The sequence below is a fragment of the Callospermophilus lateralis genome, chromosome 8 (assembly GCF_048772815.1).
Source record: "Callospermophilus lateralis isolate mCalLat2 chromosome 8, mCalLat2.hap1, whole genome shotgun sequence".
Taxonomy (NCBI): Eukaryota; Metazoa; Chordata; class Mammalia; order Rodentia; family Sciuridae; genus Callospermophilus; species Callospermophilus lateralis.
Genome location: NC_135312.1, coordinates 93,605,397 through 93,624,525, shown reverse-complemented (window position 1 = coordinate 93,624,525; position 19,129 = coordinate 93,605,397). Strand labels below are relative to the sequence as shown.

Below are 19,129 nucleotides of genomic sequence, written 5' to 3'. Positions count from 1 at the left end.
TAATGTAATTTTTGGTTGGTAAGCCAACAAAGTAACTTTAAATGCAATTCAAGATTGAATATACTTTGTTACAAATTCTTTGATTTTTCAGAGGAAAATTTTTATGTTCTACTCATACCTATACTATTTTTGTTGTTTACAAAAATCTGATCTGAAAGCAAATGCCTCGTATTGTTTTGACATAAGAAGTAATTCAGTGCAAAGATGATGGGAAAATATTTGCTGCATAAGAAAATGTCAAAAATCTCTTGTGAGAACAATTTTTATTCTGTGATTTCAGGATCTGAGCACAACTGAAACTGAGGTCAATCAAGTTAGACCCCAAGGACGTTTTTGGCAACAGTGAAGGGGGTAAACCAACAGGTCATGCAAAAGAACTTCAAATCCCCAACTTCTGTTCTTCAGTTTGAGAGCAAAAGCAACCCTATTGTGACTAGAAATGGGAGTTGTTTTCTAGTTAGGCATACCCCTCATCCCAGAAGAGTCTGCCATATCAAAGGTAAGGAGACTTAAGGTCCTAGGATGTGTCTCTTTCCTCTACATTTGGTTTACTTGATGATTCTGGTGAGTTAACAAAAGGCAGCTATTCAAAATATTTAACCACTGGCAAAGCATGTTCGCTGACAATTAGGACCCAAAGCCAGCACCACAGCAAGTCTCTTTTCTGTTAGACATTAGCCATTGGATTGCTTGATTGTTAGGACAGGGGCCTGGAGAGGGGGTCAAAGTGACGAGGGCAATGGGGACCATTCAGGGGAGTAAGGGTAGCATTGTCCAATTGGTTTAAAAGTATTTTAATATTTTTAAACCAAGGCTGCAAGCGCAGCCTGCCATGTAATACGAGCCCTAAAGAAACATATCTTTTGTCTCTCCCTCCCTTCTTTCCTTTCTTTTTTATTCTTTCTTCCTTTAACTTTATGGAACAGACGTTTTGGAAATTGGATATTAATGACAATATCTTCTCAAAATTTAGCGTGGCTTGAATCATAAAAAGTGTATAGGTTTTACCAATATCTTGGCTTCTAGATGAAACAGAAAAGAGGTAGATTTTTGTTTCGAGAGGTAGATTTCTCAAGATTACGAGTGTATGGAAAACAAGCAGAACTATTGGGACTTATTAGAATGAACTTGTCACTTCGCCCAGGATGGGTAACTGTGGGACATTAAGGGAGTGTATAGCCTCAGCTGTTGGGCTTCATCATTAGATCCTCAGACCCACCCCTGAGATTCTCACTTACTACATTAGAACCATTGTTTCAGTGAGCCCCCAGCAGATAGAAACGTATCTTATTCCTGAAAAGTGAGACTATTATCATAATACAAATGAACCATCTTTGTCGGAAAAAGGCCTGAACCTAGAAACAAAGAATATTAGGAGGCTGCTCAACTGTCCAGACCCATCAGGACAAACATCCTTGTTCTGCAGTGGTACTGAGCAGAGGCAGAAAGACAAGGGTACTGAGCTGACCTGACAAATATCTACTACAGACACTGTTTAATTCCATCTTGACCTTTTAGTGGCATTTGACAAAGTTAACCACTAATACTTTAATTCATCCCTCCCTTTCAACTGCCCTACCTCCTCCCTCCCTCCCTTCCATCCTTTTTTCTTTCCTTCCTTCATTTTTCCCCCACCCCAAATATTTTATTTAGCTTCTGTAGCATCATATATTTCTAGGTTGTTGTTTTTTTTTTTTCTCTATTCCTGTGGCTTCTACTTTCCAGCTTGCAGTAAAATCTTAGAATCCCTCACAGGTCAACCATTGGCTATTTCCTCTTTGTAATCTATACTCTAATCCTAGGCAAATACACTCATTCACACATTTTAAATGTCATAGATAGGCAATAGTTTCCGATACACATCTTAGACTTCTAAAGTTCAGACCTAAATATTCAGCTGCCTACTTGTGAGGAATGGAATGCCTGATTGGAACCCTGAACTTGCTCTTCAAAACTAAACTCTTAGTCTTCTCCCAGAAGTGTGATCCCCCCAACTAGTATACACTAATAAACAAGCGGTACCACAAATTTGAGGTTGCTCCTCACTCCTCCACCTTCTTCCCTTCCCTTGGCAATATTTCACTTGATGTTATCCCTTTTTCTCCTAAATGTTTAAAAAATTCTCTCTATGATCATGTTCACAACTCCATTGCCATTTCCTTTACCTTTACTCTGATTCTTATTTTCATAATTTTCATCCTTCTTGGTGCTCTGTTTCCATTCTTACCCTTGTCCAATCCACTCATGATAGAGCAACCAAAAAGATAACATTAAAATGTAAATCTGTTTAAAAATCCTATATCAAATCCTTCAGAGACTTGCTACGCATTTAGGATAAGATTGTTTATTTTGATATTAAATAAAATGTTCCCTATAATGTGGACTCTGATTATTTCTTATTTCTTATGGCATCTCATAAACCCATTATATAAATGCCATATTGGACTTAAGTTCCTTGAACATTGACAAGCCTTTCCCTTGGATTTTTACACATTCTCCTCCTTCTAGCCATGAAACTTCCCTATTATTTGTTGTTTCTATTTGTCAGTTACTGGTTTAAACATCACTTCAAAGTGACTTTGCAGGCTCCATATCCCCAATCTTAATTTGATTTTCCTACATGATGTTTTATCATAGTACCCTATATTTTTCTACAGAGCAATATTTTTGGATCAGATTCCTTGGAAAGAGACTCTGAAATGGAGATTTGTGTAACTTTACTGGGGAGTTCTTTGGGGAGTAACAGCTGTGAGGAAACAAGGGAAGCAGAATCAGGCAGAAGTTGAACTGCCACACAAATACAACAGAGGCCTCAACCAATCCCACAAGGGGCAGATGATCCTTCAGAGATATCTCAATTCCAGGCAAAGACACCATGCTTTTTGCTAACTCCTCATCCCCCACTCATTGGTTGAGCTCTTTGGGACATGAGAGCTTCCTTTAACCAAGAGTAATTCCAAGAGAGGGACTTGGGCTTACTCAGAAGTAACTGATGGTCATGGCAGCTGGAGAGCTCAGCACCTATATCCTTAGTCCATGTTCTAGGCAAGTGGTGGGTCTACTGTAGCATACACTATAACAATAGTTGCAACTTCTAATTACATATAATCCAGTGAAAGAAACAGAAAAGAAATGGTCTGATATGCTGAGATATAACTAGTAAAATGTCTCTGAAAATAGAGAGAAACAATTTTGAAGAAAGGAAACAATAAATGGGATCACGATCAATACATATAAAAAGTAAAAAAATTTCCATCTGTTTTCCAAATTAGTAACCTCTTCAAGCTCCATTAAAGAGAATAGGAAGCATTTGAACCTATACACATAACTATCTTAAAATCTTACATTTGCTTGGTAGATTTCAAGCTATATTCTGATAAGTCTTAGAGATCCAGGCAAGAGTCACAGACAGAGTTAAATGATTCTAACAACAGAAACAGTAGGTAAAGAAGTTTGAGTATTATCATTGTGTTGCAAAAAGCAATATAAGCAAATGTCATAGCTGCTTTCAGAATGTATGCCAAAGCCAGATTGTGAGACCATGTATGTATCACTTGTTAAGAGGCAAAAACACCACCAACAACAAAACCCCCAAACCTGTCCCTGCCATGGTAACCATTACCTATCTCCAGGTTCTTCTTTTACTAAGGAGACTTTGCTCTTTCATTGAAAGAGAGCCTGGATATCTGTGATTTCCCTTCCTCTCTGAGAAGCAACAGTGGCCATCTTAGCTGCAAATGAGGGCTTTTCAAGAAATCATTTATGATTTCTTGTCTAAGTATTTGACTAAATAAAATCCTTATGTTTGGTTTTCTTAGTCATTCATTCAACAAATAATCAAAGAGCACCTACTTTCTGATGGGCACTGTTTTAGGCACTGGGAATAGAGAGCAAATCAACCAGACAGAATCCTTGCTTTCATGAAGCTTATGTTCTAGTGCAACTCAGACAAGCAATGTGCAAATAGGTATACTATGAAAAGTAACAAGTGCAATGAGAAAAAAAAAGAACATAAGGGGACAGTGAGAAATGGACTGTATTTCAGACAGAGTTGTCAGCAAAGACATTTTTATATCATCTGAGCAAATAAATAAGAAGAGGGCAGACTAGTAGTACTATGGGGAGATTTTGAAGACTGAATAAGCATGAAAACTCCAGCAGTTTGCCTGGTAATTTCTTGGGGGATAAAGTAGCCATCTTTTATTATCTCTTATAACCCACTGATAATGAATCAATGTCGTGCACATTACCATTTCCTAAGCTGTCCAATTCTACATGACTTTGCATTGATATTGAAAAAAGAACCTCTCTATAATTTTACATTTGAGCAAATTTCTATATTTGAATCAAAAGCAAACAACTGTTAGAAGAAAGTAAATGAACCCAGAAGTCTCTGGTCAGGAGAGGTAAGGTCCCTTTGTATCAAATTACTACCCTCACAATCTCCTTTATCCAGCCTCCTAGTCCTACCTCGAAAAGCTTTTTACCATCTGCTGGGGCAAAAGAATCCAGAGTATCTTTTTTAAAGGACTTGTTCTGAATGCTTTCAAAAATCTAAAATTTTACATTGGTGAGAGCCTTGGGTGAAAGGATAAAAGCAGGACTATTCATCTTGACTCTAAGACCAAGGTTAAAGATGTGACCTGGTTCTTAAGGTTGATAAAATGCCAGAATATTTTAAGGAAGCATGTACTGCAAACAAAATTACCTATGCTAACTTTTGAAGAAAAGCACCTAGCACTGGTTCATACATTTTGGAAGTCCAGTGCTGCACATTTAACAATACTTGGTTGAAAATTGCCAATATTTAAAGAAAAACTGCCTAAACTTTAATCTGGTTGTTTGATCTTTTTAATTTTATTCACCTAGGTTTGAATAACATTCCGATCTGTACTGTGAATGACGATGAGCTTGCTCTCGGAGCCCTGTATGGTGTTAGCCAGTTTGACCAGTTAGAGAAGGATGAGATACCACTTGCCAAATGCAATTATCCACCGAGTCCTGCTGCCCCAGAGAGTCCTGTCAGAGGAGTGTCACCAGCCCAAAGCAGACTCAAAATGCCCCCAAGACCTCATTCAGGTGAGTTGCTCTCAACTGATGGAATATCTTCTTGGATCTCCTACAAATTACTGGTGTGGTCCTATATGATTGCTAAAATGGCTGTAGTGATTTTTAAATAGAATTTTCTCACTATGAAATATGTTTTTCAGTATATAATTATTACTCTCTTCTAACTTCAATTCAGTACTGCAATAACATTAATAAATATTATTACTATTATTGTGTCCAGCATGTATTTGGCATGATTATAGTCTCTCATCCCTATAAAACTAGCTAAGATAAAGGGGATATGAATGTTTAAGCTGATACCAAAAGGGAAACTGCATCAGTCAAAAATCTAGTCCAGGAAACAGTATGGACAGAATTGCTTATTTACATCTTCCCCACAGGACTACCATCTCCTTAAGGTCTTGCCTTAGTGTCACTGCCTTCTGTGTTTTTGTACTTTTGGTTTGTCCTCAGGTCCCAGCAGAATACTTTCTAAATGAAGCTGATAAACTTAATCAAAAGCAATGTGTGGTAAAATCCAAAGGACAAGTACAATAGAAGAAAGGAATTCTGCATGGTAAAAATTATACCCAGTTCCCTCTTTCCTACTAAATATAAACACATGCTGTTCTAAAACTTTCAGAGTATATGAAAATTATTTTGGTATACTATAGTAAAATATATTTTTTCTAAAGTTAGTAAGAGTAATCATTTACAGAATACTTACTATGTGACACATACCATTCTAAGGTATTCACACTGGTTAATTCATTTTATTCTCTCAAGAATTCCTCCTCCACTCTTCTATTGGCAATGAAGAGCTAAAGTCCGCTTACTCCACTTTCTTTCTAGTATACCTTCCAATTCTGTAGCACCTGGAAACCTAAAAATTGCATTTTCAAGACAGAGTGACTTCATAGGAATTAGTGAATTAGTGGTTGCAACCTAGTAAGATTTGTTAGCTGTAGGGGTAAGTTCACTTTTTTTTTTTTTTTTTGCTATATAATATCAAGCATGACTAGAAACTTGAATTTTCTAGCTACAGCATCCCAATATTCAGATTCTGCATTTATGGGTATAAACAAGCAAGGTCAGCAGATATTGTAGCTTTCTGACTATAATAGCATTCCAGTGCCTAATCTTCAGCATCATAAATGTGGGGCAGTAATCCAAGGGGCAGCAGCCTCCTGGTTCCCCTTCCTCTTGACTCTGTTAAAGGTTGTGCCTCCCAAGGTAGGTCAGGTCCAAGATGTTGCTCCTAGAGTAATTTGGAAAGGTTGAGATCAGTGTTCATAGCCCAGTCCTTCCAACACTATTACAAACTCTTAATTATCTGTATTATTTACATTTTGGCTTAAAATTGAGTAGCTTCGATTTTCCATGAGTGAACACTAACATTACATATTCACCACAATTTTGTTTTCATTATTTGAGGAGAGATAACATTAAAGTTTATTTTTCTCTCTTTCTCTAGCTGGAATTAATGAATTTAGTTAGTACTATGAATGTATACAAAATATTTTCATCTTAAAATAACTGTGGTGTTAATTAAGGCTTTGGTAAAAGATAGCACCACTTACACAGAATATGTCTTTAAATTAAAGTTCAGTAAATTTCAAGTGGTTTTAAGGCAGGGGGATTTAGTTCAATAGCCAAGTCAAAGTAGAGTTGAGAGACTAATGAAACAAGAAAAAATAAAGAAAGGATACAATAATAGGTCAGCACAAATATTCTCTGTCTTCAGGGAAACAAACACATAAATTCTATTCTAATTAGAGAATGTGACAGCTTTATGGGTATGAAACAGAGAAAAACATGTTCTATTGTAAGATATGTACTTTTAAATCAGTTTAACTGAATTAAGAAAGCACTTACAGTGTATCTTTATATTATCAGTTTGGGAATAGAATTAATATTTTAATATAAATGCACTTTTCTTATGCTGTTATAATTCAATTCCATCTGAAATGTTTCCTAATATTTATATATACATCCCAGAGTTGAACTTAACCTAAAGTCAGATATACTCTCATATATTTCAGCAATTGACACCTTACATGATAAAAATTCTTTTTTAGTTTAATTTACATATATTTTTCCTAAACCTCATTTCAGAGCCCTGCAGAAAACTCAATGAGTGCTTCAAAACTTCCAGTGAAAATCCCTTAGTAATTAAAAAGGTAAAGAAACAACTATTTACAGCTATCTATTTAATTGGATTCTGTCATTTCCTTTTCTTTTCTTCACATATCTTTCTGAAAAGTCACTACATTGCACAATATTTTTAAAGCTTTACTAAAATATAACTAACATGATATAAAAAGCATATATTCAAAATACACAAGTTGATTTGACACATCCAGGAAACTAGCACTCCAATCAAGAGAATCTACATATATATGTATGTATTTACATATATATTAACCCCCAAAGTCTCCTCATGACCACAGCACTCCCAAAGCACTTTATATCACTTGGATTTAAAAATTTTATTCAAATGAAATAAAATAATGAATTCTCCTTTAAAATCTGATTTAACTCAGCATGATTATTTTAAGATTCATTCATGTTTTGTGCATCAATAATTCATTCTTTTCTATTGCTGAGTAGTATTTAATTTTATGATTGTCTCACAATTTGTTTATCTGTTTGCCTATATTTTTTAATATTTACAAAGCTAATATGAACATTTGTGTAAAAGTCTTTCTATAGATATGTACTGTCTTTTCTTTGGGGAGTGGAATAACTTGAGTCTCATAGGAATTTTATGTTTGAACTTTTAAGAAATGGCCACTGTGTTTTCCAAAGTGGTTGTAGCATTTCACCTCCCACTGTAAGTAAATAAGAATTTCCTTTCTTCCACAGACTTTCAAAACTTAGTTTTGGTAACTCTTTTTATTTTTAACCAATTTAGCTGGTAAATAGTGGTAGTTTATTGTGATTTTTATTTCCATTTTCTTAATGACTAATGAGGTTGACATCTTTTCATAATCTTATTTGTCATACATATATCCTTTTACAGGAAGTATATGTTCAAGTCTTTTGCCTATTTTTGACATTGGGTTGTTGGTCTTTTGTTATAATTTATAAAATTTCTTTTTATATTTCAGTTATAAATCTTATATCACAACACATATGTACATTTTGCAAAAGTTTTCTTCTAGTATGATACTTGCTTATTTTGTGTATCAGTGTTTTTGAAAAAAAACCCACAAAATTTATAATTTTGATGACACTGAAATGCATAATTTTTGTATTATAGTTTCAAATCTGCCTGGTGTTTATCTCTATTGTACCTTATTGCAATGGCCGAACTTCTAGAACACTGTTGAACAGAAGTGATGAAGAGCAGACATCCTTGCCTGGAGTCTGAACAAAGGGGAAAACATTCAGACTTTAGCCATTAAGTACAATAAACTTCACTTTATTCATAGATGCATTTCATATGGTGGAAGAAATGTTTTTCTATTTATAGAGCTTTATCAGAAACAGGGGATGAATTTTGCCAAATGCATTTTCTGCATATGAGACGATCATCACATAATCTTTCTTTTCAGTCTGTTAATATAGTGAATTAATTACATGGGTTTAACTTTCAAATATTAAAACAACCTTGAATTCCTGGTGAAAACTTTATTTGGTTATGATATGCTATTCTTTTAAATATAAAATTTTTAAAAATATTTTGTTCATGTTCATGAACAATATTTGTAGTTTTTTTCTTTCTTTCTTTCTTTTTTTTTTTTTTTGGAGGGTGGGTGGCAGGAATTGAACTCAGGGGCACTCAATCACTGAGCCACATCCCCAGCCCTATTTTGCATTTTATTTAGAGACAGGATCTCACTGAGTTGCTTAGCACCTCACTTTTACCAAGGCTGGTTTTGAACTCCAGATCCTCCTGCCTCAGCCTTTTTCATGACTATATAATCTATACCAATGCTTGTTCTTTCATTACTTGTATCAGTAATTCGTGTCTCTTTCTTGATGTGTCTAGTTAAAGATTGACCTGTTTAACTGATGTTCTTAAAGAATCAGAGTTTCAGACAGGCATAGTGACACACCCGTGTAATCCTAGCTGCTCAGGAAACTGAGGCAGGAGGATCATGAGTTCAAGCCAGCCTCAACAACTTATTGAGGCCCTAAGCAATTCACCCTCTCTCTAAATAAAATACAAAAGGACTAGGGATGTGGTCAGTGATTGAACACCCTGGGTTCAATCCCTAGTCCCCCCCCAAAAAAAAGCAATTGGGGTTTCATTTCATTCATTATCTCTATTGTTTCTTCAATTCTATTTAATTGATTCTGGCTTCCACCTTTATATATGGTAAAAACATTTTCAATTTCTTCTTTGACCCATGGATTACTTATTAATTCCACTCTAGTTAGAGAACACACTTCGCATTCTTTGAAACATTAAATTTATTGAGAATGGTTATATAAACCAAAGCATGGTCAATTAATTATTTTCAATTTTCCCATGAAAGTTATTTTTATTCTGCCGCTTTCGGGTACAATGTAATATAATCACCAATAGGTTATGTTGGTTGATATCATTGCCCAAGTCTTCTGCAGTCATTACTGATTTCCTATCTACGTTTTCTATAAATTATTGAGGAAAGGGTATTAAAATTTCTGACTATAATTATGGATTCCTATATTTCTCTTATCATTTCTGTCAATTTTAATCAATTTTATATTTTTAACCTCTTATTAAGGAGTATAACTGTTAAGGTTTGCTATGTTCTTGGGATGAATTGATCTTTCTTTTTTTTTTTAAGATGAGAACAATAATGTTCTTTTCTTTTTTTTTTAAGAGAGAGTGAGAGAGGGAGAGAGAGAGAAAGAATTTTAATATTTATTTTTTAGTTATCGGCGGACACAACATCTTTGTATGTGGTGCTGAGGATCGAACCTGGGCCGCATGCATGCCAGGCATGAGCTACAGCTTGAGCCACATCCCAGCTATCATTGAAAAATTACTGTTTTTACTCCTGATGCTATTCTTTGCTTTGAAATCTACTTTAGACTTCAGACTTTCTATTTCTTCTTGAATCAATTTTAGCAACACATCCTTTTTCTAAAAATTGTTATCTAAATTTTCAAATTTATTGGAAAAGTTATACATAATGCTCTTATAATCTTGTAAGAATATCTTCAGAATTTGTAAGAGGTACCCTTTTACAACATGTCATTATTTTTCTTGATTAATTTTAACAGAAGTTTTTATGTATTTTAATAGTGTATCAAAAACTTTGTGAATTTTTCATCCTCTGTTGAATATTTTTATTTTGTTGATTTTTCTTGTTATCATTTTGTCTATTCACATACTTTATTTATTCTAACACATTTTTCTAAAATGTGTACTTTAAAGCTATAAATTACTATTTAAATATTGCTTTAGCTGCCTTCACAATTTTTACTAGTCAACATTTTTAGTAAGTTCAAAATATTTTCCAGTTCTCACTGTAATTTCTTTGGTTCAGGACCCAATTGTTGGTCATCTTGTATGAAACATTATTTGTAGGAATCTGAAACTCAAAGTAAATGTGTTTTTCCCAGAGGATTTACTTCTGTAGGAACCCAGTTCTGTCAGCTTAGACCAACTTAAACCAAGTTCCAACTTTGATTTCATACTGTATTTCTTCAAGGATGAGTCATTCTGTCTCTCTCTCTCTCTCTCTCTCTCTCTCTCTCTCTCTCTCACACACACACACACACACACACACACACACCATATATATATATATTATAATTATGAGTTTTATGTGATTTCAACAAAAGTTAATAATATATCACTATTTATGTTGTTTCCAAATACAAATGTTTGATAGAATTTAAAGGAGAATTAAAACTATCCTCCTTTTACTTTTATGGATCTCTCTTATTTACTAGAATGTTTCTCATTTATTTTATGTTTAATTTGCATAGAAGTGGGAAATGCATATTGATTATAATATATTTTTTATTTAGGAAGAAATTAAGGTTAAAAAGTCACCATCACCTCCAAATGCATGCTATACTGCTGGATCCTGCTCTTCAGAGGCAATGAGCACCAAGGCTGATGTCAAAGAGAACACTGTTTGCATACCAAACTATCTGGATCAAGAAATAAAGGTAAAAGGAAGGTTTATTAAATCCATAACTTGGGAAGAGCATGAACATACCAAAAAAAACCTCATATAAGTATTGTCATTAAAACTTAAGAATGGTTCCTTATTGATACTTGAATATTTAAAACTACTTAGCCTGAAATGCAAGGCCTGTTCATGTTTTCATTTCTAATCATTTTATTTGTCCCTGGAATTCTGTCACTCATACATAAACACAAGCTTTGGTTTAGATGTAATGAAAAGATGGGCATTTACCGACCAAACCAGCCCAATTCTTCCCATGACATTATTTTCCTAAAACTTGAGAGGCACTATCCCTAATTTCTTGCCACTTTTGTCTATTTCCTTGTTATATATTAAGGCAAATATTCTTCCAGTCAACATTCATGTCTCCTTTTTTATTTTTGGAAAATTTCCACAAGTATTTTCTGCCTGAAGTTATAAAGTTAGTTATATTAATAGTAATATGTCACATTAGACTGGAGGGTTCTCCTTAGTCACAGTTATTTCTGACAATGACATATGATCAAGGATAATAAGCTATCTGATATTTGTTATCTGCTATTTTTTTTCCTTTTCTTTGAATCACTTTGGTACATACCACATTGCCTCATTGTAAGACCCACTACAATGAATTAAAGGTCAAAAGTATTTTATTGATGACTCTAATGTAATTTTAAATAATCAGTATTTATCATAACAGTTATACATAACAAAACATGTTGTGAAGAAGGTTGTTGAATAATTCTAACAAGGAAATATTTAAAAATAAAGTGGAGCAATGTTATAGAAATAAGCAGTGTTATTAATATAATAATCTATGTGATGGCTATATTGGGAAAAATAATAAAAGAAAAGATGATGTTCTAACTAAAGATAGTATACAGAGTCTTCAAAATCACCACCCACCTTACCTATAAAATTATGGTCACGCTGATGTTTTCTATAATATGCTCATTTCTACCTCATAGGCTTATCCTCATAAGCATTCTTTTGCCCTTGATCCTCTGTGTAGTCACTTTCTTATTCAAGTTTCAGTTTAAATAACACTCAGAAATATTTTGCCTGACCACCCAATCTAATGTAGCTACCCAGTCATCCTCAATGACATTACCCTTTGTTATTTGAGCATAACATATGCCTTATTTGAACTGTTTGCATTTATTTATTTGTTTCAGTATTGTCTCTCTTTCCTCACCCCAGAAGTTGAGTCCTAGAAGATCTCATAGTTGTCCATCTTGTTTACTACTTCCTCTTCAGGGCCTAGATGAGTGCTAAAAATCTGATAATTATAAATAAGTTTTTGTTGAATGTTAAATAAGTAAAACACAAGAAATATTCAACCAAGACCAAGGTAAATTTGTAGAAAATTAACTTCATGGGGTTGACCCTAACAATTAGAAACTGAATGCAGTTTTAGTGAGACTGTCTTGCTTCTTTGGGCACATCAATAGACTAAAAATTCGTATAGATCGGACTTTAGAGGTATCTATTAAAAAGAATTCCTCTTAAAGGCATCTTCCATTTCATAGACATAAGTTTAACTGGACTCTGATTGGTTAAAAAAAAACCTACTAAAATGTAAACTCTTTGAAGATAGGGATCTTATCCACAACTGACTCCTCAGCCCTCATCACTGCTTGAAAAATATTAATGGGCCCATACAGCATGGCATTTTACTAGATAGTTGTTGACTATTTGTTAAATAAATTAAGAAAGAGGGAACAAAATAAAAAAACAGGTCTTATTAAGACTTTTGGTTTGTGTAGAAGAGTAACTGAAAGTTTAGACAGGAGGCACTGGAAATATAACTCACAATTCTTAAATTATATATGAAGTGGTATAATATTAATTCAAGGGACACTATGATATGTTAGGATGAATATTTTAATCCTAGAGCAACAAAAAAAGTATGGCTGAAAAGCTAATGGAGAAAATAAAGTTGAATGCTTAAAAATACTTGATTGATCCAAAAGGAAGCAGAAAAAAGAAAAAGTAGAACAAAAATAGAAGAGAATTTTTTAAAAAGTGACAAGATGGTACACTTAAACCCATGCAAAAACAGGCTAAAAACTCCAATAAAAAGACAGATTGATAGACAATATAATAACTTTTAACAAAGGCCACTGCTTCAGCCTCTTTCAGATTCCCATTAGAACCCCAAGGAACAGTAGGAAAGGACCACTTTCCCAGAAGAAGTGAGTTTCTCCTACAGAAGATGTTGGAACTGACATAACAAGAGAAACACACAGCATTGCCTAGTCTAAATTATTACTTACACTGGTAATGTTTTTGCTAAAATTATTTTGTACTTTTTGAAAATGGGGTCCTGAACTAAGATCCCACTTGAGTTTAGTTGATCATCATGGACGCGGGAAGATGAGATTATGAAGAAAGTAAAGGAAATGTTTTAAGACTTGTATAATTTTTTTGCTCACCCTGTAACTCTAATTAATGTTCTCTGTCAGATCTTGGCAAAGCTCTGTGACATTTTACATACTGATTCTCTGGCAGAAGTTACACAGTGGCTGCTTCATGCAAGTACAAAAGGTGAGATCGATATAAGTATTTGTAGATACTGAGATTCGGCAAATGAAAGAAACTGGGAATATGCCAATATCTGAAGTTTTCTACCTTGGATTTGCAAAGATAAGGCTGCAATTGTTTCTTCCATGTTTCAGTGTCAGAATCATTACAGTACTGTATTTCCAACTGCAGGCATGCTGGTCATTTAATGAATCCCCAATACAGTATGTTTCCAACTGAACTCATTGGGGTGATATGAAACACCTATGACCAGAGGAGACCTTATTCTCAGAGCTGATTTGGGCTTCCGTTCCAAATTCCACACACCTAGAACTCTCCCTGAGCACATCCTATCACCTACTGTGAATTCTGAACATAGAGCCTGTTTCTCTTCTTTAGTATGAATGGCAGTAACATAGCTTCCCCAGTTTTGGACTCAGTTAACAATTCTGCCTATTTTTACCCAAACCATCAACCTAGTTATATCTCAGCCTCCTTTGGGCTCTTACCACCTATCCCATGAAAATGCCTAAAATTCCTAAAAAGCAGAGAGACCAAAAGTGATACAGAGCAGCTGTCCTGAAACTAAACTGGTCATCAGACTGACTAGAGCAAAACTTCTAAAGAGAATCTGCATTATCAGGTATCCTTAAATTTTTACAGCAGCCTATAAAGCTTTTTTTTGTACTCAATATTTTTAAATTATTCCACTGTTATTCAAAGACAGTGACTTAACTACCCTGAGCACTGTACAGTATCATAGGTCAACAGAAACTAGGTTGAAATGAACTTTTCTGCAGCAACATTTACTCACATATAGTTACCTACCTGGAGAACAGATCGCCAGCCTTCACACTGGTGTGCTAGAAATAAGTACTAAGTCTGTGCTTCTAGCTAACACGATAATGACAACTTTCACTCTCCAACTTTTTTTTTTAATCAGAAAAAGAGTGGATCTCAGCTTTGATTCATTCTGAGCTGGCTGAGATACATTTATTGAGTCGCCACAGAAGAAACACCCCAGTGGAACCAGCAGGAGAGACTGGGAAGCCATCTGCAGTTAAATCACCCACTACGATCAAATCTCCCCCAAATTCACCTGCAAAGTCAAAGGTGCTGACTGGAGCTAAGGATGGATATCAACCAACCAGGTAATTAGATATGATCACTTAAAGGGCCTATAGTTACATAAAGGGTTTGAGTTCTCTTGTTTATCTGTCAAAATGCTAAATATGGTGAGGTTCAAGTCTTAACTCTGCTCAGTAAATGATTGCAATATGTATGTTTTCTTTCATTTTTATATGTAATATGAGAATTGTTCTCAAGTCTACTGTTCAGAATATTTTGGCAGGGGCTATGTCTTCTTTATCCAATAACGTTTTTTTTTTTTTTTTTTTTTTTTTTTTTTTGAGGAAAATTCCCTTTTCACTAAGAGCAAAGCAAGAGTAATTTTTTTTTCTTTCTCCAAGAAAGAAAACCAAGAAAATATGGGGGCTTTTTTTTTTAGTTTAACTAAGAATAGAAGCCATAAAGAAAACCAAAAGTATAGTGTTATGGTTATTGTATATTTTGTTAAATGAACATCATATAGGCATGATTTTTGTGTGGAATAATAAAGATAAAACTAAATTGTTTCACTTAATTTTTCTGACACTCCTGGGGGCTTTAAGAGAGAAGAATAACCACTAAGGAAATTGGAAATTATTTCAGAAGAAATTTTTCTTAAACTATATAATTTCAAGAGCAGAAGATTAATATATATTTATTATGTATCATCTCATGTTGAAAGAATGTGTGGTAAGGTATTATTAAAGCTGAGGAAGAAAATCTTGCTGCTTTATAGTTAAAAGTTGGTAAAACTTAAATTCGGGGAAAATTAATATTAAAAACATATTTTTTCACTTTAAAAGCATTAAGACAGAGAATTTTATATTGTAATTTGTCTCTATCATAAAATATCCATAAAATCAGAAACTAGGAGATAGTTAGAGCCAATCTCCACCTTCATGACTAGCATATGGACATTCTAGTTAGATATTTACTCCAAGTAAGAACTTTTTGTTAGGAAGTAAATTTAATACTGACAACATTAAAAAGCAAAGAACTGAGACAGTATATTTAAGATAGATATATGCTGAGTTTGTTGATAGAATAGTCTAATTTGTATCTGTGAAATTAATTTTTTTTCTTTCTCCAATTGATTCAGAGCATCAAGCCAAGAATCTGCAGGAAATAAGGAAGTAGCAAAAGGTTAAGTATAGTTTGTGATAATTACTGAGTCGGTATAAGGAAACCAGCAAGTACTAACTACTTAGGGACATAGATTTTAAAGATTTGTGCTTTTACAAGAAAAAAAGTAAAATACAAGAGTGATCAAAACTGTTAAGGGACCACATCTGCTGAATTTCTCATAGAGATGAATTTAAAATAAATTTACCTTTGTTTTGAAAGGCAAAGTGCCTCATCAGGGACAGAGACATTCTTAGAAGCAGGACAGCAGGACAACAGAACTATAGGTGTAGTCATGCAAACTCAATGAAAAGGAAAACCCTGCATTGACCTACAAAAGGATGATGATCTCAGAGTTTTGGTTCTTTACAGCTTAACTGTCATAGAGCTGGATGATTTCACTGGATACAAAGTCAGCCAGAGAGAAGAGTAAAATGGCAACCAGCCACAAGCAGGTACCCTGTAAGACAGGTGAAATATAATAGAAAAAGAGCAGTTTTGTGTCTCCACCAGACAGATGACCAGTACCAGCCTACAATATGGACCAGAGAAAATAATTGTGAAAGTCCTACTTTGGTCCAGAATAGCCCAAGAGAAGCACCCCTGTGGATCTGGCAGCTTCCAGCTTTAAAACAAGCATGGCAAATATGACTACAGAGAAACAAACCGTCAAGTATATCTATAAGCTTTGTTATTTCTCCAAATTCCCCTCATACTAGGAATGATATGCTAATTAATTAGAGTCCCATGGGGTCACTCTAGATGCCAGCAGTTCCACTGGGGTTAACCAAACCCAAAAGTGGCTTTATGTGCCAACAGACAATAATAAGTGTAGTTTAGAAATTAAAAAGCACTCGTTACTCTAACTATGAGGATAATCTACTGCATCTGGACTCTCCTACCAAACTTCCCACCCTAGGACTATAAAATAATGACATTGATGGTGTCTAATTAACTTTGTCTTACTTCAGGATCCACAATATTTTTCCCTGTTAGATACCTAGAAATCCCTCAAATTATGCCCCTTTCACTCCATTGTTGTTATTCAGCATCTTTACAAATTTGTATTGCTATTTGGATGCAATTATATAGGCTATGGAAGTAGTGTATGGTGCAATGAATGTGTTTTAACCTGCTTATCTATTCTCTTATTTTATCTATCTGACCATAGACCTTTGTCCTTTCTCTCACTGGTCCAATACTTGCCTACCCCTCTTACTCATCATCAATTCTAAGTCATTCCTACCAGAATCACATTTGTTTCTAAGAGTAAAACAGCATAGCCTTCGTGTTATAGAACACATAGCTCATTAAAGATGAGTCAGTGGTGAGAAATATGAGAAGAGATTCTTTTATGAATTTTGGCTGTTTCTGATTCACCTAAACTTCATATGATGGGTTTTTTTGTATATCATTTAATACTAAACAAGGTAGAAGCTATACTCAGTATCTCAAACATGGTCTTATTTATATATACATTTTTTTCTATTTAAGCTATACTTAGGTGTCTCAAATATGGTTTTATATATAGATGTATATTTTCTGTTTCAGGAGCTGAGCACAAGACCCCATTGTTTATAAGAAAAAACCACATGAAAATACCTATTGCAGAATATTTCAGCAAACCAAAGTCTCCTTTCAGGTCTAATAATCAGGAGAGTTATATTATTGGGTCAGCAAAACCAATGTCTGCAAGGAGTATACAAGGATACAATCTTTGTCCTCAAAATTTGTCTTATCCTTTAACATACCAAAGGTAGAAACTGTACACTGAGCTAATTCTTTCAGAAATTTGAGTTTCACGTTAATTAATTAAAAAAATCAAGCAGTTCTCTTATGGTGGCACAGGTAAATCTCAAAACACCTGTATATAATGCTACAAATAAATGTTAATGAAGACAACAGCTTCATCTGTAGTTAATTTTTAATATTACATGAAAAAGAAGCATATTTATTTAAATATTGTTTCCAATCTTGCACTGTTATTTTTAGTACATAGGCATAGAGCTCTGATACTAGAAAATAACACCCATAATTAGAATTGATATTCTTATCTCCAACTATTAGAAGAAAAAAAAATTTAAAACCTAGTCTGAGAATTTCAACATTTGAGCTGAGTTTTACAATCTACAGTATTTCAATGCTCTTGGCCTCTATGGGAAAGTGCTCAACCCCTACACCCTGGCAAAGAAAGAAAAAAGATACAAATTATCCCTAACTCAGATAGGGATATCTGAGCCAGAAAGGAGCTGTTTTGCATCCACTGCTAATGTTGAATATTAACAGATTTCCTAAAATTGAATTTTCTGTATTTTAAAGTTAACTACTTTGGCCATATCTGTCAGTGTGGGACTGGATTCTATCTACCAATCATCCAGACTTTCATTTAGAATGTTTGTATTGTTATTTGAAAGAAATACTATAATTTTCATGTGTGCACACGTTTCCATTTGTGTACATCTAATCTTAATAATACAATTTATATCCTATCAGGAATCATTCTAAACATTTTAGATATAGTAACACTTAATTTTCACAAAAACTATTTCTAGTAAATACTATTATTACTATCATGTTTTAAAATAAGATAACTGAGGCACATAGAATTACATTCATTGGGATAAATTGTAACAAGTGTCATCATTCAAATATAAGACAGGTTTATTTCTCACATAGGAGTCCAAAGTGTGTTTATAGTCAGTGAATGATTTTGGCTTTACTTCATGATATGAAGGCCCAAGGTACTTCCATCTTGTGGTTCAACCATCATAGAAGGCTTCATTGTCAATGGTATCCAGCGGGCAAAAGAGGAAAATAAGAGTGGAGGAAAGTATTAGTTTCCTATTGTTGCTATAATAAATTACCACGTTTAGGGACTTAATGCAACACAAATTATTCTCTTACAATTCTGGAGGCTGAGGTCTGAAATGAATCCATCGGGCAGAAATGAAGCTATGAGCAAGCTTTTTTTTTTTTTTTTTTGAGGTTACCCACACTTCAGTTCATGGCTCTTCTGTCTTCAAAGGTAACAGCAGCCAGTAGAGATGGTCACTCTGACACTGACTCTTCCACCTCTTCCTTTCACTTTAAGGACCTTTGTGATAACATCAGGCGTGTTATCCAGGTTAATCCAAGATTACCTCCTCATTTTAAGGTCAGATGATTGGTAATTTAATTCCATCTATAACCTTAAATTCTACCTTATCATGTAACAC

General features: G+C 34.2%; 1 protein-coding gene across 1 annotated transcript; it reads left to right on the top strand.

Annotated features, from left to right (window-relative positions):
- The first annotated feature begins 366 nt into the window (after window positions 1-366).
- On the top strand, window positions 367-17,674 carry C8H4orf17 (chromosome 8 C4orf17 homolog). The gene is made up of 8 exons (XM_076864072.1): window positions 367-499; window positions 4,870-5,079; window positions 7,165-7,229; window positions 11,020-11,163; window positions 13,628-13,709; window positions 14,629-14,836; window positions 15,892-15,935; window positions 17,466-17,674. The coding sequence occupies exons 1-8, from the start codon at window positions 367-369 to the stop codon at window positions 17,672-17,674; spliced, it is 1,095 nt and encodes a 364-aa protein (XP_076720187.1).
- The last annotated feature ends 1,455 nt before the right edge of the window (window positions 17,675-19,129 follow it).